General features: G+C 41.8%; 1 protein-coding gene across 1 annotated transcript in view; it reads left to right on the top strand.

The window, feature by feature from the left end:
* Positions 1-24,832, top strand: part of PROCA1 (protein interacting with cyclin A1) — a 47,839-nt gene extending 23,007 nt beyond the window's left edge. The window contains exons 3-4 of the mRNA XM_089693627.1: positions 9,936-10,070; positions 23,582-24,832. Of these exons, the coding sequence (XP_089549753.1) occupies positions 9,936-10,070; positions 23,582-24,272 (826 nt within the window). The 3' untranslated portion in view covers positions 24,273-24,832. The remainder of the gene's footprint in view (positions 1-9,935; positions 10,071-23,581) is intronic.
* Positions 24,833-27,127: the final 2,295 nt, after the last annotated feature.

Below are 27,127 nucleotides of genomic sequence, written 5' to 3'. Positions count from 1 at the left end.
TGATGTTGCAGGCAGCATAACGTTCTCCTCGTCTTCTCCAAACCCTTTCACGTCTGTCACATGTGCTCAAGGTGAACCCGCTCTCTTCTGTGAAAAGCACAGGGCGCCAGTGGTGGACCTACCAATACTGCTGTTCAATGGCAAATGCTCTATGGTGCTGGGCAGTGAGCACAGGGCCCACTAGAGGACATTGGGCCCTCAGGCCACCCTCATGAAGTCTGTTTCTGATTGTTTGGTCAGAGACATTCACACCAGTGGCCTGCTGTAGGTCATTTTGTAGGGCTCTGGCAGTGCTCATCCTGTTCCTCCTTGCACAAAGGGTCAGAAACCTGTCCTGCTGATGGGTTAAGGACCTTCTACGTCCCTGTCCAGCTCTCTTAAAGTAACTGCCTGGCTCCTGAAATCTCCTCCATGCTCTTGAGACTGTGCTGGGAGACAAAGCAAACCCTCTGGCAATGGAAAGTATTGATGTGCCATTCTAGAGGAGTTGGACTGCCTATCAACCTCTGTAGGGTCCAGGTATTGCCTCATACTACCAGTAGTGACACTGACCCTAGCTAAATGCAAAACTAGTGAAAAACAGAAAAGATGAGTAGGGAAAAAATTGTCAGTGGCCTCCACCTGTAAAACCATTCCTGTTTTGGGGTCATCTCATTGTTGCCCATCTAGTGCACCTGTTGTTCCATTAACACCAAAGCAGCTGAAACTGATTAACAACCTCCTCTGCTACTTAACTGACCAGATCAATATCCCAGGAGTTTCAGTGACTCTGATTAAAAAGTGTTCCTTTAATTTTTTTGAGCAGTGTAGTATATAGCAATTGGAGGTTTTTATTATATAATCTTTTATAATCAACTGCAAAGCTACTTCTATTTTGCTTCTTTTCTGGACACTCTTTCCAAGAACACAGTACAATGACATAATAGACTGTATAGTATGTTTCTGCCATCATCTAAAAACAATCTCCAGGTTACTTTGCTGCCAAAGCAAAATGCTTGGTCCTCATGCAAAAACTATAATCCATGCCTCGTACATTTACCAAATGATATAAGACGTTGCTCAGTTGTTAAATGCTCCATCAGTACATCTCTGGACTGTTAGTGGTCCGTCCCACCACACGACCCAAGTGTTCAGCCGGCACTTCTGTCGGCTGACCAAAAAGCTGATCGGAGACTGGAATGGCTCCAATCATTTCTATGTTCTCAGAAACTGGAAGCATTGAGCATTCATCACTTTTGATTTTATCATATATAAACAGCTCCATTTTTAAATTGGGAAAGCATCAGATCTTGGTGTGATCAGACGCTGTTAAGGGCAGAGGAGAGATCTGGGGTTTAATAAACCCCACATTATTCAGTAAAGAGTACCTGTCACTGCCTATGCTATCACAGGGGATATTTATATTCTCTATAACATTAAAAGTGATAAAAGAAAATTAAAAAGACAGTGTAAAAAATTGTAAAGTGCCCCCTCCTCCCATGCTTGCATGCAAAGGCAAACGCATGTGTGGGTCCCGCACGCATGCGTAAACCGCAATCGCACCACATATGTGAGGTATCACCATGAATGTCAGATCGAGAGCAGTAATTCTAGCACCAGACCTCCTGTGTAAATTTAAAGTGGTAACCTGTAAAGGCTTTTAAAGCGTCAACTATGGATAATAACATTTGCAGAGTTTGTTGCTGTTGCAAAGGCATGCGTAATTTTAGAATCATATGTTTGGTATCTATTTACTCAGCGTAATATCATCTTTTATATTTGAACAAACAAATGGGTATTATAATGTGTTTTTGTGCAATAAAATTCTAAAAAAAAATTATTTTTCCCCAAACAAATGCATTGGAAAAACTGCCACAAATACCGTGACATAAAAAATTGCAAAACCCAGAATTTTATTCTCTAGGACCTCTGGTTTAAAAAAAATATAATGCTTGGGGATTCTATGTCATTTTCTAGCAAAAAATATTGATTTTTACATGTAAACAAAAAGTGTGAGAAAAGATCTAGCCTTAACCACTTCCCACCCAGTCTATTGTAAAATGACGGTTGTGTGGGACTTTCGTAATTCCAGGTGGACATCATATGACATCCTCTTGGAACGCAGCCACGATGCGGCGTGGTCTGTCACTGGCTGTGTCCACTGGAATCAGCTGATGACGGATCACTGTACCCGGCTGCTGCCAGTACCATGTGATCGCTGTGACGAAAAACACCAGATCACATGACAAATGTAAACAATGAATGACTTCCATTCCTACCATTAATTTTTACAATTGTGTTGCTAGCTGTGATTAGTCACAGTGATTACATGTTACAGCATAGTTGCCAACAGTCCCAAATCACCCGAAACACTCACAAATTCTTATCAGATGTCAGGAAATTTTCTTGTCCGAAAAATCACCATTTGTCACGGACATCTGTGGGACTGGTTGCACATACAACAAACTTCAGATGATGAGACACACACTGCTGGGGACACCGATCGGATCCCTTCCCCGATCCTACCTCCTCCCCTAGCAGCCCCTTCCCCTCTTTTTTTTTTGTGAGGGGGGAAGTGAGCAGCAGCTACCAGCCTGTCAGTCATCTCCATCCTACACACACACACACAGACATCTCCATCCTGTCATCTCCATCCTGCACACACAGTCACATCCATCCTACACACAGTCATCTCTGTCCTGTCACCTCCATCCTACACACACACAGACAGATATCTCCATCTGACACACACACACAGTCACCTCCATCCTGCACACAAACACACACATCTCCATCCTGTCATCTCCATCCTGCACACACAGTCACATCCATCCTACACACAGTCATCTCCGCCCTGTCACCTCCATCCTACACACACACACACACATCTCCATCCTGTCATCTCCATCCTGCACACACAGTCACATCCATCCTACACACAGTCATCTCTGTCCTGTCACCTCCATCCTACACACACACAGACAGATATCTCCATCTGACACACACACACAGTCACCTCCATCCTGCACACAAACACACACATCTCCATCCTGTCATCTCCATCCTGCACACACAGTCACATCCATCCTACACACAGTCATCTCCGCCCTGTCACCTCCATCCTACACACACACACACACATCTCCATCCTGTCATCTCCATCCTGCACACGCAGTCACATCCATCCTACACACAGTCATCTCTGTCCTGTCACCTCCATCCTACACACACACAGACAGATATCTCCATCCGACACACACACACAGTCACCTCCATCCTGCACACAAACACACACATCTCCATCCTGTCATCTCCATCCTGCACACACAGTCACATCCATCCTACACACAGTCATCTCCGTCCTGTTACCTCCATCCTACACACACACACAGACAAATATCTCCATCCGACACACAAACACAGTCACCTCCATCCTGCATAAGCACACACACATTCATCTCCATCCTGCACACAAACTCACACAGTCACCTCCATCCTGCAAACACACAGTCACCTCCTTCCAACACACACACATAGTCACCTCTATCTTGTCATCCTCATCCTACACACACACTCACCTCCATCCTGCCATCTCCATCTTGCACACACACACACAGTTATCTCCATTCTGCACACACACAGTCACCTCTATCCTGTCATCCTCATCCTACACACACACTCACCTCCATCCTGCCATCTCCATCCTGCACACACAGTCATCTCCATCCTGCACACGCACACAGTAATCTCCATCCTTCACGCACAGTCATCTCTTAGATTGTAAGCTCTGACGAGCAGGGCCCTCTGTTTCCTCTTGTACCAAATTGTATTGTAACTAATGTCTACCTTCATTTTGTAAAGCGCTGTGCTAACTGTTGGCGCTATAGAAATCCTGTATAATAATAATATAATCTCCGTCCTGCACACAGACATCTCCATCCTGTCACCTCCATCCCACGCTCACACACACACAGTCACATCCATCCTGTTATCTCCATCCTGCATGCGCACACACACACAGTCATCTTCATCTTGGCACTTCAATCCTAAACACACAGACACACCCACACACACACAGTCATCTCCATCCTGTCACCTCCATCCTACACACACAAGCACACTGTCATCTCCAGCCTGTGCACACAACCAAAGTCATCTCCATCCTGCACACGCACAGTCATATCCATCCTCCCTCGTTCTGCACTGCACATTCCCTGTTTAACATTACCCCATTCTGCACTATGTAAGTCACCCCAGACTCTATTTAACCACACCCTCTTTAACCTCCCTGGCGGTATGATTATTTCTGATTTTTTCTGCTGAAAGCGGTACCATATTTTTGCATGGAAATATGTAGTTGTTTTATTGTAGGCTGTAATTTTTAGGAATAACTCACTGAAATCTGCCCGAACAAGAGTCTAGTAAACATCCCGGGTATGATAAAATTTGAAACACAAAATCATAAATTATAATTTAATATATAATCATAAAAAATAATAATATAATAATAATAAATTTAATTAAATAATATAATCAAACCAAAAACACTGAAATTTGAAATATAGCACCAAGTTCGCACATCGCTGAGCAAAGTCACAGAATCGTTTTCAGTGTCTGATGATGAATTTCCCCACGAATCATTATCACTCAATTCTGCAAGTGGTTCTGATTTACTATCGCTGTTCTCTAGCTGGTCTAAAACCGATTTTGATGTAAAGGGACGCTTTTTGGACGCCATAGACATTTCTCAGTTTCCAGGCAGAAAGAACAGTAAAAATGCAGGCAGGGGACAGGACAAAGCAGTAGGGACAAAATGTATGTGAAATGGATTGAAACAGCAATGTTTTACTATGTAATAGTCATACTGAAAAAAATGACATTTTTTAAAATTTTCAAATTTGCCGCCGGTTCCAGCACCCGTACGTCCCGACGTCACAGGGACCGGAACACGGAAGCCGGATGCCGACATCGGCCGGAGGAGATGGAACCCCGCTGACAGCTGAAACAGCCAGACCTTCCCACATGTGTGGTGCATTTTTGGAGCAGTTTTAAGCGATTTTGCAGTGGTTACCATTCATTTCAATGGGCGTTTTTTTTTTTTTTTAAAGAAATATTTGTTGGGTTTTATCAAAAATAAAATGTTACAGAGATCACTTGCACGTTGAAATGATACAAAACAGCCATGCAGAGAATAGTTATACAGATAACATCAATCAATGAGGCAGGAAGGAAAAGTAGCATGAAATTGACCTTGAATAAATGTAATGGGCGTTTTTGAGGCGTTTTTTTTTAACTCCCCAAGCATGCCTCAAAGATGTTGCAAGCAGGAGTTTTTACACAGCAAGCGCAACACCTCAGTGTGAAAACATGCATAGATATACATTTACATACACAGGGAAGCAGTTTTCTTGAGTTTTTCAGGCATTTGTTTTTTACGCAAAAAACATGTGAAAGCAGCCTAAGTAGCCTAAGCAGTCTTGTGACTTCTATCAGTGTCCAGCTGAGCACATGTTAAAGCTTGAAGTTTACATTTTGCTCTAGGAGGATGCAGGACCTGTGACCTCTGTCACTCTCCCAAGATAAAAAAAACCTCTCTAGCAATACACACCCAACTGAGTATGTGCAGAGTGATATGTCTTATCAGGAGATAAGAAGGGGGCACTGGAAGAAGGGGAGGATCAGAGAAGTCAGAATCAAACACTGTTTTTGCACAATTAACCCCTTAGGTTCCGCAGTGAGTATAACAAGCATGCTTTACTGCATATACAGACTGATTTTACTGTTGTGGGTTTAGTAACACTTTAAAGTGGTTATAATATTAACTAACAAAACCAAGACATTGCAATAAAACAGTCCCAAAGTACTTGTTAAAGAACTCCAGTAGCAACTAAATGTTTTTTGTTTGTAATGTAACCAGGGCGGACTGACAACTCATGGGGCCCCGGGCAATAGGGGATCATGAGGTTCCTGTGTCCTTGCCCAAACTCAAATAGACTATGAAAAAGGTACCAGGGGCATCTCATGGGGCCCCCTACTGACCCCGGGCCCTCGGGCAGTGCCTGAGTTTCCAAATGGTCAGTCCGCCCCTGAATGGAACCTAATCATTTAGTCATTGTTTCTCGAAAGAAGGTCTCTACTATTGAAATGAACACATCTAATCAAGTCAGCCAGGACAGTTGATTGCTCATGCCCTCTCTGCTTAGGATGCATTTACACTTGGGAATGCACCTTACCAGCAGGGGTACCAGTGATTAGCTGCAAGTAGGCAGCCCCATTAAAAGCGATGGGAGACTGCCAGCTCTCACAGCTAATTGTGCCCACTCACATGCTTGCCTGCGTCCAGGGCTGATCACCCGAACGTGATTGCAGCATGAATGATTACAGGAAAGTGGGCGCGATTAGCTTTGAGATCCAGCAGCCTCCCATTGCTTTCAATGGGGCTGCCTACCTCCAACTAAATACGAGAACCCCTGCTGAAGTTCTCGCATGTGATTGCCAGCAGGGTGCATTCGCAAGTGTGAATGCACCCATAAAGGGAACATACATCCAGTGTGCATTTCCACTGACCAAAAAGAGCAAGGAATTTATTTCTGACGAGGGCCAGGTGAATTATTATTATTATTTATTATACAGGATTTATATAGTGCCAACAGTTTGCTCAGCGCTTTACATTATAGAGGAAGACAGTACAGTAACAATACAGTTCAATACAAGAGGGATTAGAGGGCCCTGCTCCTTGGAGCTTACAATCTAGGAGGGAGGGGATAGTGGTACAAGAGATAATTAGCTGTGGGGGATGGAGTGGTAGGAAGAGTAGAGGATTCCAGTATTAGCTGGGGTCGGGGTAGGCTGCACTGAAGAGATGGGTTTTCAGAGTGCGCCTAAAATATGTGTACAGTATATGGCAAGAAAATGTAGTAGTAATAATACATCAAACAATACTTACACCACGTGTTGTCACAAGCATTAACATGCATGCAACTGTATATACAGTCATGGCCGAAATTGTTGGCACCCTTGATATTTTTCCTGAAAATCAAGTATTTCACACAAAAAAGGTATTGCATTAACACATGTTTTGCTATACACATGTTTATTCCCTTTGTATGTATTGGAACAAATATAAAACAGAGGCAGAAAAGCAAATATGACATAATGTCACACAAAACCCCAAAAATGGGCTGGACAAAAGTATTGGCACCCTTAACTTAATATTTGGTTGCACACCCTTTGGAAAACATAACTGAAATCAGTCGCTTCCTATAACCATCAATAAGCTTCTGACACCTCTCACCCGGAATTTTGGACCACTCTTCCTTTGCAAACAGCTCCAGGTCTCTCTTATTGGAAGGACACCTTTTCCCAACAGCAATTTTAAGATCTCTCCACAGGTGTTCAATGGGATTTAGATCTGGGCTCATTGCTGGCCACTTCAGAACTCTCCAGCGCTTCTTTGCCATCCATTTCTGAGTGCTTTTTGACGTATGTTTGGGGTCATTGTCCTGCTGGAAGACCCAGGATCTTGGACGCAAACCCAGCTTTCTGACACTGGGCCCTACAGTGCGACCCAAAATCCTTTGGTAATCCTCAGATTTCATGATGCCTTGCACACAGTCAAGGCACCCAGTGCCAGAGGCAGCAAAACAACCCCAAAACATCATTGAACCTCCACCATATTTTACCGTAGGTACTGTGTTTTGTTCTTTGTAGGCCTCATTCCGTTTTCGGTAAACAGTAGAATGATGTGCTTTACCGAAAAGCTCTATCTTGGTCTCATCTGTCCACAAGACGTTTTCCCAGAAGGCTTTTGGCTTACTCAAGTACATTTTGGCAAACTGTAGTCTTGCTTTTTTATGTCTCTGTGTCAGCAGTGGGGTCCTCCTGGGTCTCCTGCCATAGCGTTTCATTTCATTTAAATGTCGACGGATAGTTCGCGCTGACACTGATGCTCCCTGAGCCTGCAGGACAGCTTGAATGTCTTTGGAACATGTTTGGGGCTGCTTATCCACCATCCGGACTATTCTGCGTTGCAATCTTTCATCAATTTTCCTCATCCGTCCACGACCAGGGAGATTAGCTACAGTGCCATGGGTTGCAAACTTCTTGATAATGTTGCGCACTGTGGACAAAGGCAAATCTAGTTCTCTGGAGATGGACTTGTAACCTTGAGATTGTTGATATTTTGCCACAATTTTGGTTCTCAGGTCCTCAGACAGTTCTCGTCTCCTCTTTCTGTTGTCCATGCTTAGTGTGGCACAGACAGACACACAATGCAAAGGTTAAGTGAACGTCTCTCCTTTTTATCTGCTTTCAGGTGTGATTTCTATATTGCCCACACCTGTTACTTGCCCCAGGTGAGTTTACAGGAGCATCACATGCTTGTAACATTCTTATTTATCCGCAGTTGTGAAAGGGTGCCAATACTTTTGTCCAGCCCATTTTTGGAGGTTTGTGTGACATTATGTCGAATTTGCTTTCTTTCCTCCCTTTTTTTGTTTTGTCCCAATACACACAAAGGGAATAAACATGTGTATAGCAAAACATGTGTTAATGCAATACGTTTCGTGAGAAATACATGATTTTCAGGAAAAATATCAAGGGTGCCAACAATTTCGGCCATGACTGTATATATATATGCAAGTATAAATGGGCCCTAAAGGAAACCTGCACTGTACTGTACTGAAATATAAATGTTCAAATGGCTGGTTACTGCTTGCTACTGAAAGTGTTTGGAGAATGCCACCTTCCGCTTTCAACAACTTGGTCTGTTTAAGGAAGTTTAAAAATTACAGACTTACTGGAAGAATTTAAAAGTTAAAATAAAGGAAAACAAGTCTAAAAAGCTAATGCAAATACCACATCTAGTAACTGCAATATATATAAAATATGCAGGCGAGCGCTGATAAAAATGTTAAAGCAGCTGGCACTAAAGGTATAGGTAACAATCCCCACAGGTATATATATAAGAAAGTGCAGCGCTAAAAATATATATATCAAGTGAAACAGTCAAATTCAACATATAAAATTGTAAAACTTGTGCATAAATATGAAAATCAACAGGAAATAAAGTTTGTGAGTAACTGTAACATTCCGTGCACTAAAGTGCAATAGATAAATTAAATACTATTCACAGTTGCAGCTAATACAGCATATATAGAAAATATATAAAAAATTGTGCATAGATATGGGAATTATCAATAAATAAATGTGACATTACGTGCACTACAGTGTAATAAATAAAATCAATGATGTTCACAAATGCATACATCGAATATATGCAATATTATAATCAAAGTTCCATCCAAATAGCTGCGTTCTAATAGTGTCCTTGTGATAATAAAGTGCAATAATGCAGAGTGCAGGGTGTGAGTGCGCGATTAATCACACAGGGAAATCCACCACCTCGGACGGGTGTACACTCACCAGAAGGTATGTGATATCAGGCATATAGTGAATCACATTTGGAGGTGGAGAAGCAGCCAGGGGGTTAACCATATAGCTCCATTAGGGCATAGATGGATGAAGGGATCTTGTCCTAAGGAAGATAGCTCAACCACAAGAGCCAGAAATCCGTATATAGTATAGTAATTTTATTAATTTCAGAAGCACATAATAAAATCTACGTGGAATGATAAAAATACAAATGACAGATACCAAAATTCCTGCCGCTCCGTCGTTCGGCAGTGGCGGAGTGACGTCAGCAATGTAGGCTCCGACCGACGCGTTTCGTACGCATGCATGTCCTCAGGGGTACACCCATTGCCAAGTAAGTAACTGCAATATATTAATTTGTTTGGGGGTTTAATCTGTCTTGAAACTTCTGGTATGCTACATAAATGACAGTAATAAATAAATAAAACTTTGCAGGTAAAGTGTAAGGAATTGCTATTGTCTGCTTGCAATGACAGCTTTACCACTGCATTAATGTGCTGTTGATTGTTATGTTTTCCCCCTAGGTTTAAAGACTGCCTTCGAAAAGTCAATGATACAGCTTCACGGGTGGTGGGGCAGGCTTTCTTCAATGTCATTAAGGTGCAGTGCTTTGATTTAGCCTACAAGGAGCAGTGTGCAAAAAGGAGCTGGTATGGATGGTAAGTACAGTAAAAGCATCCATTTTATTTGCCAACATATATAGGTATATCAGTGTTATTCTGTGCTTGTAAAGTACACTGCCAGTACACTGCCTGAGCTAGGCAACAGACCTTGGTAAAGGCGGGATGGCATAAGTCACTAGCCATTATAAAAGAGTTGTTCGTCTTTTACACCTTTTCTACCAGGGCCATTTTTCAGGTTTTGCACATTTTAGGCCTGAAAATTAGTTCATACAATATATATAAAATCTGAAAGCAAAGACCCTGCAGAATAAAATGTTGGTAGTTGCAACCTATGTTAAATCAGGGCCGGATCTAGCCAGTATGATATGGGGGTGCAGTAAAACGTCAAGGGGGCACAGGGTATGAGGTCTGCAGGGCAGTGTACAAAAACAGGAATCAATAGCGGAGTGTACTGGGGGTCAACAGGTCAGAGGATAGGGTTTGTAGGGCAGTGTACCGATCGACTTCTGTACAACCAGGGTTGAGTGATACAAAAGGTAATAGCTGTGGGGGTGATGAGCTGATGGAGGAAATAAAAGGAAGTTTACTAGTTAGAAGAAGGATAGGCTTCTTTAAAGAGAAGGGTTTTCAGGGATTGTCTAAGGGTGGATAGATTAGGAGATAGCTGGATAGATTGGGTAGGGAGGTTCCATAGGATGGGAGGAGGTCGGGAGAAGTCCTGGATGTGAGCATGGGAGGAGGTGACACGGGAACTAGAGAGCAGATGGTCTTGGGAGAATCGAAGAGAGCGGTTTGGTTGATATTTTGAGACCAGGTTGGTGATGTAGCTGGGGGTAGATTTGTGGATGGATGGATTTGTGTTGTTAGTATTTAGAATTTTATTCCTTGGGCGATTGGAAGCCGGTGGTGGGATTGGCAGAGAGGGGTAGCAGACACTGAACGGTTGGTAAGGTGGATGAGCCTGGCAGCAGCATTCATGATGAACTGAAGGGGGGACAGCCTATGTAAAGGTAAGCCAATGAGGAGGGAGTTGCAGTAGTCGAGGCAAGATACAACCAGGCAGTGAATTAGAAGCTTTGTGGTATCACTGGTTAAAAAGGGACATATTCTGGAGATGTTATGGAGGTTGAGGTGGCATGATTTGGACAGGAAATGGATGTTGGCCTGAAAGGATAGTTCAAAATCCAGGGTTACCCCTAGCACCCTGGCATGCAGGTATGGGTTGATAGTTGTGCTATTGATCCTGACTGAGAAATCAGGGGAAGAGGCACGTGGGGGGATGAAATATTATGAGCATGTAACATGTGTAGTGCATTTTTATATATGGTTGCATCCACCAGATGCTTTTATGTTCTTATTTTTCTGTAAGTGGGGGCAAGGGACTTGAAACTTTTTTTTTTTTTTTTTTGCTATCACATAGGGGACAAATAGTCCCCATATGACAGCATACTGTAATGACAGTTTCTCATTACTGAGACAGCAGGGGTCTATTATTCCCCTGATGTCTCCCCCTGCCCTCCAGTAAAGTTAATAGAGTACAAATCATGTTCCATTAGCTTCTTCCCCGGCCACAGTAGCTGAATCACTTCCACCTGAAAGCCCATCACCAGCAGAACATACATAAACATGTTCCCCTCCACCACAGTAGCTGGTACTGTGTTTAAAACCCTACTCTACCAGCCACTGTATATAAGTGGTGCTGGTAGACAAGTGGTTAAAGTGTATGTAAACCCCAACTAAAAACCTAACTATCTGTTAAATATATGTTTGCTATTCTGTGTCTGTTTGATACAGATACAAAACATACCTACTGAGGTTCTAACTTCCCATAATAAGTTGAATAAGCTGCACTAAAAACTAAAATATGCTTAGTTCACCTCTGAGCTACAGAACACCCCCCTCTTACACTATGGGGATGGGAAAGAGAGGTGTTCTGCAGTCCTAATACACTTCCTGTCCTGGATTGACAATGCTGCTCCCCCAATGATACAGCAGGGTGGGCCACCCTAGGACAGGAATTGAGTATACTGGCAGGATCAGCAGATAAACATTTTTTTTAAAAGCCTGAACAAAAAAATAAACACATCTAAGCAGGCGCGGACTGCCCATTTGGAAACTCGGGCACTGCCCAATGGCCCGGGGTCAGTAGGGGGCCCCATGAGATGCCCCTGGTACCTTTTTCATAGGCTTTTTTGAGTTTGGGCAAGGACACAGGGGCCCCATGATCCCCTATTGCCCGGGGGCCCCATGAGTTGTCAGTCCACCCCTGCATCTAAGGACTGATAAGCTGTAATAAAACGAATTTTGATTGTAAATTCCATATTCCAATTCCACATTTGTAGTACAGTACAAGAAACAGGCTGAACATTCATAGACCCATTATAAACTGGTACCTTTAGGTGACTGGACACTGACAAACATTTGAGAACATGCCCCCTGAACATCCACCCTGTACCCATACCCCACTCCGAGTCCTCGGTTTTGTAGAAAGCAATACAGAGGAACACAGGAATAGAAGGGAAGGTGGTACGGGGCTTGTACTGTACTTCAAAATATGGGCTTTATGGGTACAGCTAGCCCAGATTCGTTTTCTCTTGATTGTAAAGTACAGGACACAGGCTGAATATTAATTCACCCTGGGATGTTGACTTAAAGAATGAGATGAATGGGCAAACAACGTGCCAACAGGCCCAACCACAAAGGTCAACAGAGTTTTATGTCCTGAATCAGCCTGAATTGTCCTGCGGACGTTTACAGTTAGCTGACAGGGAGATGAGTCCTTTAGACGTATTTAACAAATATGGAGAATAGTAGGACTTTTGAGACATTACTCAGAAACAGGTTTACCCATAAAAACACATTGGGGGAGATTTACTAAAACTGGTGAGTGCAAAATCTGCTGCAGCTCTGCATAGAAACCAATCAGCTTCCAGGGTTTTTTTGCCAAAGTTTAAATGAACACACTGAAGTTAGAAGCTGATTAACTACCATGTAAAGCAAATTAATAAAAAATGGTGTAGCGCTGTGTGTGCTGTGATATATTAAATTAAATAATGCCAAGCAATAATATTAGAAATTGTGAATAAATATAAATAATAATGTGACACTATGTATAATCAATATACTTAATTACAGATGTATAAAGTGTAACATGATTCAAAAAGTGATTTTAGAAATGATGATAATTGCAATCAAAGTGACCAAATTATACATCGTGACAATAATAAATTGCAAAAAGTCCCAAGTGTAATTAAAACAATAAAAAATAATAAATAAAAATCCAGATTTCAATTCTTCAACTTTATATTGCGTGCTTATAAAGATGGTGCCAATCTATCCATCACCTTCTGGCGTGTGCGCTCACCTTAAAATTTTGACCCTCAAGGAGTCATAAAGCAATTAATATCACCGGATGATCCCAGGCAGGATAGATCTCTCCCTCTGACTGGACACAGGGACAGCTCCCACAGAGATAAAAAAAAAACGGTCAAAAACACCTTTAGGGGATCTTCAATGGCTCAAAGAGAAGTCAGAAAGAGAACTTCCATAGTGTAGTAAATTAGTATTTATTGGTAAAAATCACAATGCCAACAGGTTACTCACAATAAAAACGAGGGTCACAGGCCCATCAGGCATGTACTGTGTAACCCACAGTCAGGTGTACATACAAGGAGTCCCAAGATGGTGACTGCCATCCATACGTAATGATATCACCACGCTCTAGTCTGACACAATGTATGGATGGCAGTCGCCATCTTGGGACTCCTTGTATGTACACCTGACTGTGGGTTACACAGTACATGCCTGATGGGTCTGTGACCCTTGTTATTATTGTGAGCAGCCTCTTGGTATTGTGATTTTTACCAATAAATACTACTGTATACATGTCATATCACTATAATGGACTACAGGGAAGCTGGGATATACATTACTGTCTACATGTCATATCACTATAATGGAGTACAGGGGAGCTGGGATATACATACTGTATACATGTCATATCACTATAATGGAGTACAGGGGAGCTGGGATATACATACTGTATACATGTCATATCACTATAATGGAGTACAGGGGAGGGGGATATACATTACTGTATACATGTCATATCACTATAATGGGGTACAGGGGAGCTGGGATATACATTACTGTATACATGTCATATCACTATAATGGAGTACAGGGGAGCTGGGATATACATTACTGTATACATGTCATATATCGCTATAATGGAGTACAGGGGAGCTGGGATATACATTACTGTATACATGTCATATCACTATAATGGAGTACAGGGGAGCTGGGATATACATTACTGTATACATGTCATATCACTATAATGGAGTACAGGGGAGCTGGGATATACATATTGTATACATGTCATATCACTATAATGGAGTACAGGGGAGCTGGGATATACATTACTGTATACATGTCATATCACTATAATGGAGTACAGGGGAGGGGGATATACATACTATATACATGTCATATCACTATAATGGAGTACAGGGGAGCTGGGATATACATTACTGTATACATGTCATATCACTATAATGGAGTACAGGGGAGCTGGGATATACATACTATATACATGTCATATCACTATAATGGAGTACAGGGGAGCTGGGATATACATACTGTATCAGGGGCGGACTGACAACTCATGGGGCCCCCTACTGACCCCGGGCCCTCGGGCAGTGCCTGAGTTTCCAAATGGTCAGTCCGCCCCTGTACTGTATACATGTCATATCACTATAATGAAGTACAGGGGAGCTGGGATATACATTACTGTGTACAGTTTTATATTGTGGACTCTTTATTCTAAAGAAAAATGTAATTTCATAAGCTTTAAGGGGGTGTGGTTGGGGGCAGGGTTGGGAGCGGGCTGGGGGGGGGGGGTTTGGGGCGGGCCAGGGGGGGGTTGGGGGACAACTGGTGGAAAGTAAGTTTTGTGATCGGCTAGTAGGTCTGGACTCGAAATTTTAACCCCTGATAACATCATAAGAAAACAAATGAAAGTACAATATAAAAAAAAAAATCACATCTTTGTGTCAATTAATGTGCTAAAAACTGCATATCTTTCCAAACACGTCTCTATAGCAATCAATGTGCTTGGAAACCTTAACATTGTGCCAAGAATAAAAGTGCTCTTAAAATAATTTGAGTCTTTTTCTTTTATCTTCTGTGAATTCCTCTTCCACAAAGTGCCACAGGGCTTCAGCCAGTAACAAAGTGCTCATGTGCTCACACCGCAATGGTTTGGATAATTGCCCAGAAACAAATGACCTTCTAGTAAAAGAATGGTCTATTAGATCTTTACAGTGAGTATTTTCAAGCCAACAGAGAAACCTGCACATCCATATATCATATATCCATATTCAACGCTTGAGATGATTTCTCCCTTAAATGTCAGGACCATGTAGGGATCGCAAAGAAGTGGCCAAGAACATTTATTAAAATAAAGATGTAGAACAATTGCACTCACATAATTCAGTGTCACACATTCCAGGCTAAGAGATAAAAGCTTATTCCTGTAGAGGAAACACCGTCGCTTCATACTGCTGTATGTTCAGCATGGAAGCTGAAACCGGAAGTGACATCACATTCAAACCCATAGGTCTAGGATGTCTGGGAGATAGGCAAATAAAAAGATGTCCCCCCATTCTTGGGAGTGAGGGCACCCTTTCACTGGGAAGAGGGCTTTGGGGAGGACCCGTTGGGATAGGAAGGACTGAACTTAAAGGTTGAAATCTGGGTAGATCACTGAGGTGCTCTGCCTTATGAACAGGTAGAAGCTCCTGAGGATGGGTTTTGGAACTTTCTGCTGTGGAAGAAGAATCCTCCTTTCTGTGACATGGAGGAATTAGTCTAATGAGATGTTAGGTTAAGACAAGGTCTACTATCAGAACAGTCCATGTCTTTTTCCACCTGATAGAGTTCCGCAATCATTTTAGGCAGGTGATTATCTCTTCTGGAATGACCCAATCTTCATAATTTGCCCATTCTATTTGTTTATGAATAGGAAAAATCTTAAGCAGGTCTCTTTGTACCCAAAGGGGCATGGCTAGATGGAGGAGATTCAAGTGCGATGATGCCAAGGCTTTTGCGCACTGCAAAAGTAAGCATATCAACATTGGCGAGCATGTTGCATGAAACCATAACATCAGGTGCATAGGAGCCTGGTGGTGAAAAATATTTTATGGCCTTCTCTAACATTGCCTCTGCATCCCCTTCATTCCCTTCTACATCTGCCTATTTCAGGACAGGCATTTTGGGATCTGACAGAGGTAGAGACAATGGAGTTGGAGAAGGAGCCTGGCGTCTTTGAGAATTGGACAGTGATGGCTGTATTTAAGCTGTTATTCATCCTAGGACTTGTGACTTTGCAAAAAAGACTGCCTTAGTGAGGTAAGGTGATTGTTGCATGCTTGAGATAGCTGGAGTCCGATACAGAGACCTGTGCTAAAATCAGGTTCCGTTCTGGTGCAAGGGAAGTGTTGTTACTATGAGAATTGAGTAGTGGGACCCTTCAACAGAGCAAATGTTTGCCTGAGCTTTTGCCGTGTCTCCTTTTTTGCCTGGTTTCTGCCATTGCTATGGGTTTTTGCTCCTGTGGGGTACTTATAGAATAGGGTGCAGAAATGGGGGTAAGCATGTCAGAAAAGGAAAACCTGTGTGGTGACCGTTCTGTAGCGAAGTCCATGTGGCAAAATGAAAGGACAAAGCACTTGAGTACCTAAAAGGCTGTAGGAGGAAGTGGCGGTAAAGTGTACAACCTTTTGTGTGATGTAACACTTAGTCATCCACCCAAGGCTAAGCTATGAATGGCTGAATTTAAAAACAAACACTGAAAAAATTGACACATTTCTAACACAGTCCTAGTTTCCTGATCGTCCTTGATATATACTGTAAAAGAGGAACACATACTATTCAGGATTGTAGGGCTACAGTAAAGGTGTAATAAACAGGGTGACCCTGTCTTGTCTGTCCGTGTTGCTGGTCCCTATAGAGGGTCTAAGATTGGGACGTCATGACAGACATCCTTCTGAAGGGTCTTCAAGGTCTGGGTTCTTTAAGGATGTACTATGGCTCTGGACCTATATAGCACCCTGTGGCTAACTGCATGCATTACACAAAGTGCGGAGGTGAGCACCCACACAGGACCCAGTGCAAGATTACAGGCCGTCACCTTAGGACACTAGCAAAAACTTTCAGCGTGGGGTAGGGTTTTAGTGGGGATGCCCAAGGGGTATATCTTCAAAAGCTTGGTATTGTCTAGGGTCACTGAATATTCAGCCTGTGTCCAGTAATTACTTTTTAGGATAGCATTTTGATATTACTAATACAGAAAGAACAATTTTGATTGACTGCTATAGTGTCAATCCTGTAACACCAAAATTTAGAACAGACGTTAGCAAGCCAGACATTGTGAGCTGAAGCAAAAAACAGTTGGGATAATATACTATAGCTGAGAATCTTCACTGAATAAATTGTGTCAACATACAATTCAAATTTCTAGTATAGTCCAATATCTAATTCCTATTCACTTTAAATACCAGTCACGCAGACAAATAAGTGAAAAACAATTTGCTTTTTACATGGGAGGATAATTGAAATTAATATTCACTAAACTGGAGTGAAGATTCTCAACTCCTTTAGTAAACCAACCTCACTATGTGCAACATTATTTAAAGTGTTACACTGACCATACACCTTGTAATCTGAACGATCTTAGATCTACTAAAAATTTACTGAATGTAGGACAGGAGCCTTTCTGACTAAATACAAATTGAATGGAGTTTTTGGGTAGACTTCTAGTACATAGGGGCTCAAAAATCAGCAGTATGGCTGCACTGCAAAAATCAAATTTTTGGTTTACCTGTAAAATCTTTTTCTTGGGGTATATTACAGGACAGGATTATGCTGCCACCTTCCGTTGATTGGACACTAGCAAAAAAATGGCAGGACATACTCTCCAAGGCACAACCCCAGCCAGCTAGGCAAGGCTTCATTTTTTGTAACAAGCCATGAACTACAATGAAACAGGGGTGGTGTTCTGCCTTCCCAGTCTAAACTGTGAAAGTGTGATCCTTATAACCTATCCAGTTCTGGCAAATTAACTATAACTCACAATCACAGCAATGTTGACAGGCAGTGACTCGATCTATATGATACTTTGTAGATCATAGAAAAGCTTTATTTCATAATCTATGAAGATCCTGGTAAACTAACAACTTTGAAGTAGGCTACTCCAGCTAATGTTTCAATAGAAGCATCAGAGAAAACATGAATCTCTTTCCTGGTAACATTCTGTAGGGATGCAAGGTAGTGCTTTCAGGGACTCTTTACATGATTCCCACCATTATGTTTCTCTCTGGGTAATAGGATATACCAATCTGTGTTTTCATAAGTAAGCTGTCTACGACGTGTCTTACTTAGAATGGTAAAGAGTGTTATGAAACCCAATAGACCATAAATGCTGTTCACAGCAGACAAAACTTCTCATTTCATGAACAGCTTGTCACAAGTAACTTGCAAATGTGAACGTGTCTTGTTCGACATCTCAAATTAATTTGAGGCTACATTGCATAAGGAGAAGATCCATTTCTAGCTTGAATCCCTTTACACTAACTGCATAGTTATTAGAAGGTAAGGCTTTCACTGTTAGAGAAACTTTTGTGAAGCCTGAGGTTGGTAGTGGCAAGTTCTTCTGAGAAGACCAATTGCATCTTCTTTTGTAGGCTGAGATCTGCACCCATCCTCTATGTAGACATTCTTTTTCACAATTCACATGCATCAGATCAGAATTCTTTGACCTTCCTGAGTTGTCCTTCTCAGCCCATAATTAGCTACAGCAGGAAGAGAGCTGTTACTGAAAACTTATACTTTCAGTTAGTAGTCTATGATTTCATCACTGATATCATTGTTGAGATACCATTGCAACCTGAGGAAGTTTCTTTTGTCTACTCAGTGAAAGTGGAACATTTGCTGGTTGTCAGTTATGACAGCAACTAGTTCTTGTCTGAAGTGAAGCAAAACTCCTATAAGGTTGTTGTTCAGATAAGGCCTGGTGAGAAGGACTTTGCTGACGGAAAAACCTTCATATCAAGCACTTGAGTGGAAGACCACCCTAATGTGGTCTGGCTTGTGAGGATGATACATGCCAAAGCATGGGAGGTACCAACATTCCCCTTCCTTAAGAGTTTGTGAGAGATCATGCTGAGCCTGCACCAACACCTTCTGCATATACTGTAGTCAAAGTGCTTTTTCATCTCAGGCTTCTACTCAGGTACATTCTAAAGAAGTAAATCTTGCTTCTGCAAGCTGACTATTATTTGGCTTAAAATAGTAGTGACATCTGTTGTCCTGATAGAATTCCTTATTCTCCATGGTGTCTGCCAGCTCATTATCTTTAGTTGTTGCATTGAGCACTGGGGTGCCAACATTATTGTCCCACTATTGGATTAATACAATGAGTGGTATCTAGGTAACTGAGGCCGGGTAGGTGGGTATCAGCTTTGGCATATTTAGGCTCCAAGAGAAGATCATTGAGCTCTTGAAACTTTAGATTGTCTCTGCCAGATATTTTTGGGAAGCTTTGCAACCTTTTAAATAAAGCTTCCTCAATGGATTCTGTGCTGTAGAAACTATGCTTAGGTCTGTCCACAGCAGAGTTAAGACCTGCAGCAGGACTGTCAATGTAAACAGCTTTGAGTCACATTCAGATGGACCTAGCCAGTTAGTTGACTGATTATGGCTTTGAAGATAGATTTCCATCCTCACTAGTTTTCAGGTTTGTCATCAAGCTTTGTGAGACCCATCGTGATGAGTTCTTTGCAAAGCATGTATTTAACAAACTGTGACAAGTGTGTTTTCAATCTTTGGATGCACAACTGCATGCTGAAGAAAGTTACATTGGCTGGTGCACTAAATTTGAGTGACTTTGGGAGGTATGGTGGAGCAAAGGTATTCATACCTGCAGCTGTGGAGCATCGTACTTGGTCGGAGGTAATTGACTATCGCCATGGTAAGGCATGTTGTCTATTATCTGTATACCAGTGTCCACAGTTTGCTGAGGTGCAAAATTGGCGTTATGTCTATTATCTGCATACCAGGGTCTGCAGTTTGCTGAAGTGCAAAAGCCTGGTGTACTGGGGAAAGAATAGGCAGATTGTCTTGAGAGTTAGTATGTGCAGTGTACTGAATTTGGTTAAAAGATTCAGCTGCTGTGACTGGGAGCTGAAGTTTTGGGAGACCGTGCAAGAAATATCATGCATATGATGCATTTGTGTGTCTTCTGCTGTGTCGTCTTTCACTTTGGCTAGTAACTTGCACTAAAACTTTTAACCTCGCCATGGCTGTTGCATGCTCACATTATTTCTCCAAAGCTTCCATCTCTGCGCACTTGCTTGCAACTTCTTCTTCCATCTCTGCTCTTTTGCGTGCAGTTTCTACTTCCATCTCTGCTCTCTTGCGTGCAGTTTCTGCTTCCATCTCTGCTCTCTTGCGTGCAGTCTCTGCTTCCATCTCTGCTTTCATGTATGCAGGCTTCTGACTCCATCTCTCCTTTCTTGTAGGCAAAGGCTGCCTGAATTTTAGAGGCTTCAGCATCAACATGGGAGTTAATTGGTTGTTGGCTGACAATGGAAGATCTTAATTGTAGAGACTTTGCAAATCTTGAGAAGTGCCTTGTAGAGGCAGTGATGAGATTTAAGCTGGCCATAGATGGTTTTAATCTTTAGCCAGTTTAGCAGGGACTGGATGAGATTTGAACCTCTATGGGCAAGCTGATTGTACACAGTTCAATTGTTGTACGACTTGTGTGCAGCCATCATGTTGGATTTTATATGTGATTATTTGAAAACTCCCATTTTTTATATCGTACATCCCAGGACACAGGATATCTTCATATCCATTACAATAGGGATGTCCTAAAGCAAAGAACATTAGGGGAGGACAACACAGGAGCAAGCCAACAGGCCCCAAACAACTAAACCTGAACAGGTTAGAACCTCATGCAGTTGCCTGCAATACTCGCCAACCAAAGATAGTGTCTTCAAGGGTTCAAACATCCACCTAGTAAACATATGAACTGAAGACCATGCAGCAGCTTTTCAAACTTGAGCTACCAAAACCTGATAATGATTAACCCATGAAGCACAAATGCTCATGGTGGAACTTTGTCTGTCAGACCGCAAGCTGATAAATCCATGGAGAAATGGTAGAACTGGAAACTGTGTGACCCTTACTTGGGGCTTCAGGAAGAACAAAGAGGGAGTCAGACTGAGGAACTGCAGCAGTTGACTTCAGGTAACACATAGCATAAACCATACACAAAGAATAAAGAGCCTTTACTGGTATAAAAAAAAAAAGAATGAAGAGTCTTACCCCCTGGTGACTGAGGCTTGCGACAGAAAAAAGGCAACACAATGTCTTGGCTGAGATGGAATGAAAAAAACTCCATAAGTAGAAAGAACAGCTGAGGTCATAGCACCACTATGTCATGATGCGCCACTAGGAATGGTTCCTTATAAGAATGGGCAGCGAATTCCAATACTCTCTGTGCTGAAGTATTGGCCTTTAAACCTTGTGACAGGAGGTCAGGTTGATTGTGTGCCCACTGACAAGTTTACCATGTCAGAATAGATTGTTCTCCTGAGCCAGGCTGGTGCAATCAGAATCACTAGGATGCCTTCCATCTGAATTCTACAAAGCAAGCAAAAGCTGTAATGGTGGGAAAGCACAAAAATTATTGGGAAACAGTTCCATGGTGTCACCATAGCATGCACAGGGAATGCTGGGGGATCCCTCGTTCTGGAGGTGAATCTGACCAACTTCAAACTGAACCAGAGTACCAGAAGATCCACATCCAGGGTTCCCCACTGTCATCAGTGTACATTATTATTATTATTATTATACAGTATTTATAAAGCGCCAATAGTTCGCTCAGCGCTGTGCATTACAAAGGGGGACAGAACATGTGACAGAACAATACCAATACAATGCAAAACATGAGGGGATTGAGGGCCCTGCTCTTTGGAGCTTACAATCTAGGAGGGAGGGGGTGGTGGCACAGGAGGAGATAGCTGTGGGGGATGGAGTGGTAGGAAGAGTGGAGGAGGTCAGCAAGTTAGCAGGGGGTGGGGTAGGCTTCCCTGAAGAGATTAAACACCTCTGGATGAGGAGCTTGCTCCAACCCCCCCCCCCCCTTTCCCCGAGTCAGCTGTTGACGACTGAGAAAATCCATCTGACAATTTTCCATGTCTGGAATGCAGACATTGGACAGGGTGGGAACATAAAGCCCAAGACAGGATGAGATGAGGAGTCTCCTGAGAAGCTGATTTCTTGTGCCTTGTTCACAATTTACAGTGGTGTTGTCTGTGCTCACCTGTCATATGTGAATGTTTTATGTGACAGGTGAGCACAGACAAACACACATGTGAAGGAAACAAGAGCAGCAAGGAGGAAATATAGAGAACTGCATTGAGGAGTACTTTGAGGAGGGAGAGATCCCTGTATCCACACAGGCTCACAGTGCAGCTTCCTCTCTACACAACTCCAGCTATACAACCACAGGCTGTTCACAAGGAGAGTATGCTGAAACCAGCTATCTGCTGAACTTTTACCCAGTTTGATTTTGCACAAGTGCACATTGGATTTACATATTGATATATTTTTTATATAGATAAAGATCACGATTGGACTTTCTCACTTTTATGTTTATGTTGATTCATTTAATTTTCACTTTTATGCTTACACCATTATTATTTATTTATTTTGCATTCATTTGGATTACATGAATAATTTACATATATGCACGTTTATGGTGGAAGTTTATGTAGATATCAGACTACCATATACTTGGAATCATGTACAGAGTTTTGTCTAATATATAGATTAAGATATTTAACAGAGCGCGGCACCATATAATTTATTATTCATTTTGTATTGATGCAAATTGCACTGCAAAGTATCGGTTTCCGGTATCGGGAGCTTTTCATGAAAGCTCTCATGAAAATACTCGGTATCGGCACCAAATCAAAAAAACATTTTGAATTTAGAATCATTTTAAAAATATGTTGAAGGACTTTTTGAATGACTTTGTAACCAAAGTTTATTGTTTTTGTTTTTTTTTAATCTGCCTATACTTCTCTTTTCACCAAATCATGGGAAAGACATTACAACACATTACAAAGCAAATGGGCTGTGCACTGTAAGTGCACTGAAAATGCAGTTGCTCTAGATCTGGGGGGAACATGCAAGGAAAATGAAAACAATAGCATTTTTGCTTGTACATAATTGGATGAAAGAAATAAGCAGAGTTTCGCCTCATTTCAGAGCTTCCCCTCGGATCTAAAGCAACTACAGTTGCAGTGCACAGTATATTTACATTTAGTAAATCAACCCCAATGTTTATAGCACAGCAATCTGAATGATGCTAAGAATGATAACTGTAAAAAAATGTAATCAAAGTACATTGTTTATAACAAACGTTTTAAGACACTATAATGTACATCATCTATACATATGGTTGTTTTTTTTAGGTGTGAGAAGTATGTCAATATAACAGTGGCTGTTCCTAAAGACTCAGGACTGTATGATTATGGAGGAAATCTTATCGACAAACCAGCTCTAACGAAGGAAATACATTCTACTACACCACCATCAGACCTGTCACTTGAGCCACCAACTCTGGGACAAGTCATGAAAGCTACTGAAGACCTGCTGAAGATCATGATGACAATAAGTCCAGGCACCTCACCCAACCAGTCCAAAGTGGATGACAGCACCACCGACAAGAAGAAGAAAGATCAAAGAAAGAAGAAAGAAAGGAAGACCAAAAAGGGAAAGGGTCTTAAAGGTAAAAAGAATCAGTCTAAAAAGGAGAACATTGACTCTCCAGCCAAAGACATACTAGGTGAGAACACGGTCAAGGATGAGAAGCCTGTGCCAGTGAACCAGCCACTTGACGTCTTGGATGTAGAACCTAAGCAGGATGCATTCAATGATGTCCTAAATGATGAGCCCATCAGAAACAATGATGCTAAAACATCTACATCAATAACACCTACCTACAAAAAGGAAGAACTGAAAGCTAAGGTGACATCACCTCCACTAGTATCTAGACCTTGCACAAGGAAACCCCAAAGGAAAAACAAGCAGGAACGAAAGGGGAGACGTGAGAGGAAGAAGAAACCTAAGACAGAGTCTTGTGGTCCTTCAAACGCACAGTAAACAGTGGGTTTTTTTTTAATCCTTAAACTGCTATAATTCAGTATACAAATGTTGGTGAATTGGCTAAATTCCAGAGAAGTGTGCAAATATAATGAAATTAACCACTTTGCTGCTAAATATTTTGACATAATCAATACATTTTTTTTCCTGCATCGAATAAGAGTCAATACAATCTGCTATTTGTGCTTTCTGTAACATAAACTACATTTATGCCAATGAGCTGGAACTGGATTCCTGTATGAATTGGTGTTACTAGATGTTGGATAGTTGTCATGTATTTCCTTCCTTTTATCTTAAGGGTACATTTACACTGCTGGGTTTTACATGTGTTACTGGTAACTGCTATGGATGTATCAAACACGATTTGTTAACACACTGCACTAAAGCCCTCAGAGGTGATTGTACGCAACATTGCGTTGTAGGAGTGTGTGTCACGTACAGGAAGGAGTATATTACACTCAATCACCAATGACAGCCAGGAACAACTCAGCATGTTGTAAATACCTAATATACAGTAAATACACCACTAAAATAAATGTTAAATCTTGCTTGAACTAAAACTGATGTCATGGAATTTTTAATATGGATGCATCTGATTTTCACAATGAATTCATACACAAAAATCACAAAGCAAAAATGTCTCCAGGTCAGATATATCCACCGAAGGACCTCCCATTAACATTATAAAAAATATATTTAAAAATTGATGGTTGCATTTTTAAGTGTTTTTTTTTTGTACTTGCTAAAAAAAATCCTTATACAGTTGTGGCCAAAATTATTCAACCCCCAATGCTGTAAAGGGGTTTAGGGACTATAGTGTACATTTGGAATTGTATTCAGAATCAAATCCTACAAGGACGTTGTAACTACCCAAATGCAACTAAAATGACATCAATTGTTTATGTAATACAGTAGTAAATGGTTCTTATGTGGTTTCTTCATTGCCACAATTATTCAACCCCTTAAAGACTACCACTCTGAAGAACAGAGGTTCATACAGGTGCTTTCCATCAGGTATTGAAAACACCTGTGGATGTCACCGAGCAGCAATCAAGCATAATAAGCACCAATTAGGCAGCTTTAAAATGACTGTGATACTCAGCTCCTTCTAGACATTTACTGGTGTGGTTACAAACATGGTGAAGGCAAGAGAATGGTCCAGGAAGACAAGAGAAGAGGTGATTTCTCTTCACAGGAAGGGCAATGGCTATAAGAAGATTGCAAAGATGTTAAACATACCAAGAGACACCTTAGGAAGCATCATTCGCAAATTCAAGGCAAAGGGCACTGTTGAAACGCTACCTGGTCGTGGCAGAAAGAAGATGCTGACTTCGACTGCTGTGCGCTACCTGAAGCGTAGAGTGGAGAGAAGTCCCCGTGTGACTGCTGAGGAACTGAGAAAAGATTTGTCAGATGTGGGTACAGAAGTTTCAGCCCAGACAATAAGACGCACACTGCGTAATGAAGGCCTCCGTGCCAGAACTCCCAGGCGTACCCCCTTGCTGTCTCCAAAGAATAAGAAGAGTCGACTGCAGTATGCCAAAAGCCATGTGGACAAACCACAAAAGTTGTGGGATAGTGTTCTGTGGACTGATGAAACAAAATTAGAACTGTTTGGGCCCATGGATCAACGCTATGTTTGGAGGAGGAAGAACAAGGCCTATGATGAAAAGAACACCTTGCCTACTGTGAAGCATGGTGGAGGGTCAATCATGCTTTGGGGCTGTTTTGCTTCTGCAGGTACAGGGAAGCTTCAGCGTGTGCAAGGTACCATGAATTCTCTTCAGTACCAGGAGATATTGGATGGAAACGTGATGCAGTCCGTCACACACCTGAGGCTTGGGAGACGTTGGACCTTTCAACAGGACAATGATCCCAAGCATACCTCCAAGTCCACTAGAGCATGGTTGCAGAGGAAAGGCTGGAACATTTTGGAGTGGCCATCGCAGTCACCAGACTTAAATCCGATTGAGAACCTCTGGTGGGACTTAAAGAAAGCAGTTGCAGTGCGCAAGCCTAAGAATGTGACTGAACTGGAGGCCTTTGCCCATGAAGAATGGGCGAAGATACCCGTAGATCGCTGCAAGACACTTGTGTCAAGCTATGCTTCACGTTTAAAAGCTGTTATAACTGTAAAAGGATGCTGTACTAAGTACTAAGATTGAATGTCACTTGGGGGTTGAATAAAACTGATAATGCTGTGAGCACAGAAAAGACATTTGTGGTTATTTCATTATAACTGTTATGTTATATTTGTCTGACCTACAAGTGCCTCTTTAATGTAAATGTAAGCAAGATGACTGAATGATCAAAAGCAATGTCAAACTGGCCAAAACACTCAATTTCAGTGGGGGTTGAATAATTTTGGCCACAACTGTATGTACTCCCTGGTTTGTAATGTTTGTCCCTGTCTGTACTGTGTTCTTCATTATCAGCTCTAAACTAGATTCAAACACTGTCTGTTCTAACAAAGGGTTAACAATTCAAAAAACACCCTCCTCCAATGTATGTTAATGAGATATAGCCAGTGTCTGTGTGGGGACCGGACACTTTAAAGCCGGCCATACATGGATTGAAATTCGGCTGGTTCAGCAAGGACCGGCTGAATTTTGATCCATGTATGGGCAAGGGAGGTTGTACAGGAGCTGTTCTACTGATACTTCTGTACAACAACCCTGTCAGATTTTCCCTGCTCCATCTTAACACACAGTTGAATGAAAGCTCGCCAAAACAAAAATAAAGACCCTCTTGACACAGATGTGAACACTAGAGACCAACCATAAAAAAAAAAAGTCCTTAACTGACCACAAATTTTCAAACTAGTTTGAGGCATGACAACAAGAAGCAGATGAACT

Source organism: Staurois parvus, unplaced genomic scaffold (assembly GCF_062004578.1).
Source record: "Staurois parvus isolate SC_StPar_1 unplaced genomic scaffold, SC_StPar_1.0 ptg000635l, whole genome shotgun sequence".
NCBI classification, from domain to species: domain Eukaryota; kingdom Metazoa; phylum Chordata; class Amphibia; order Anura; family Ranidae; genus Staurois; species Staurois parvus.
This window is presented reverse-complemented; position numbering and strand designations above follow the sequence as displayed.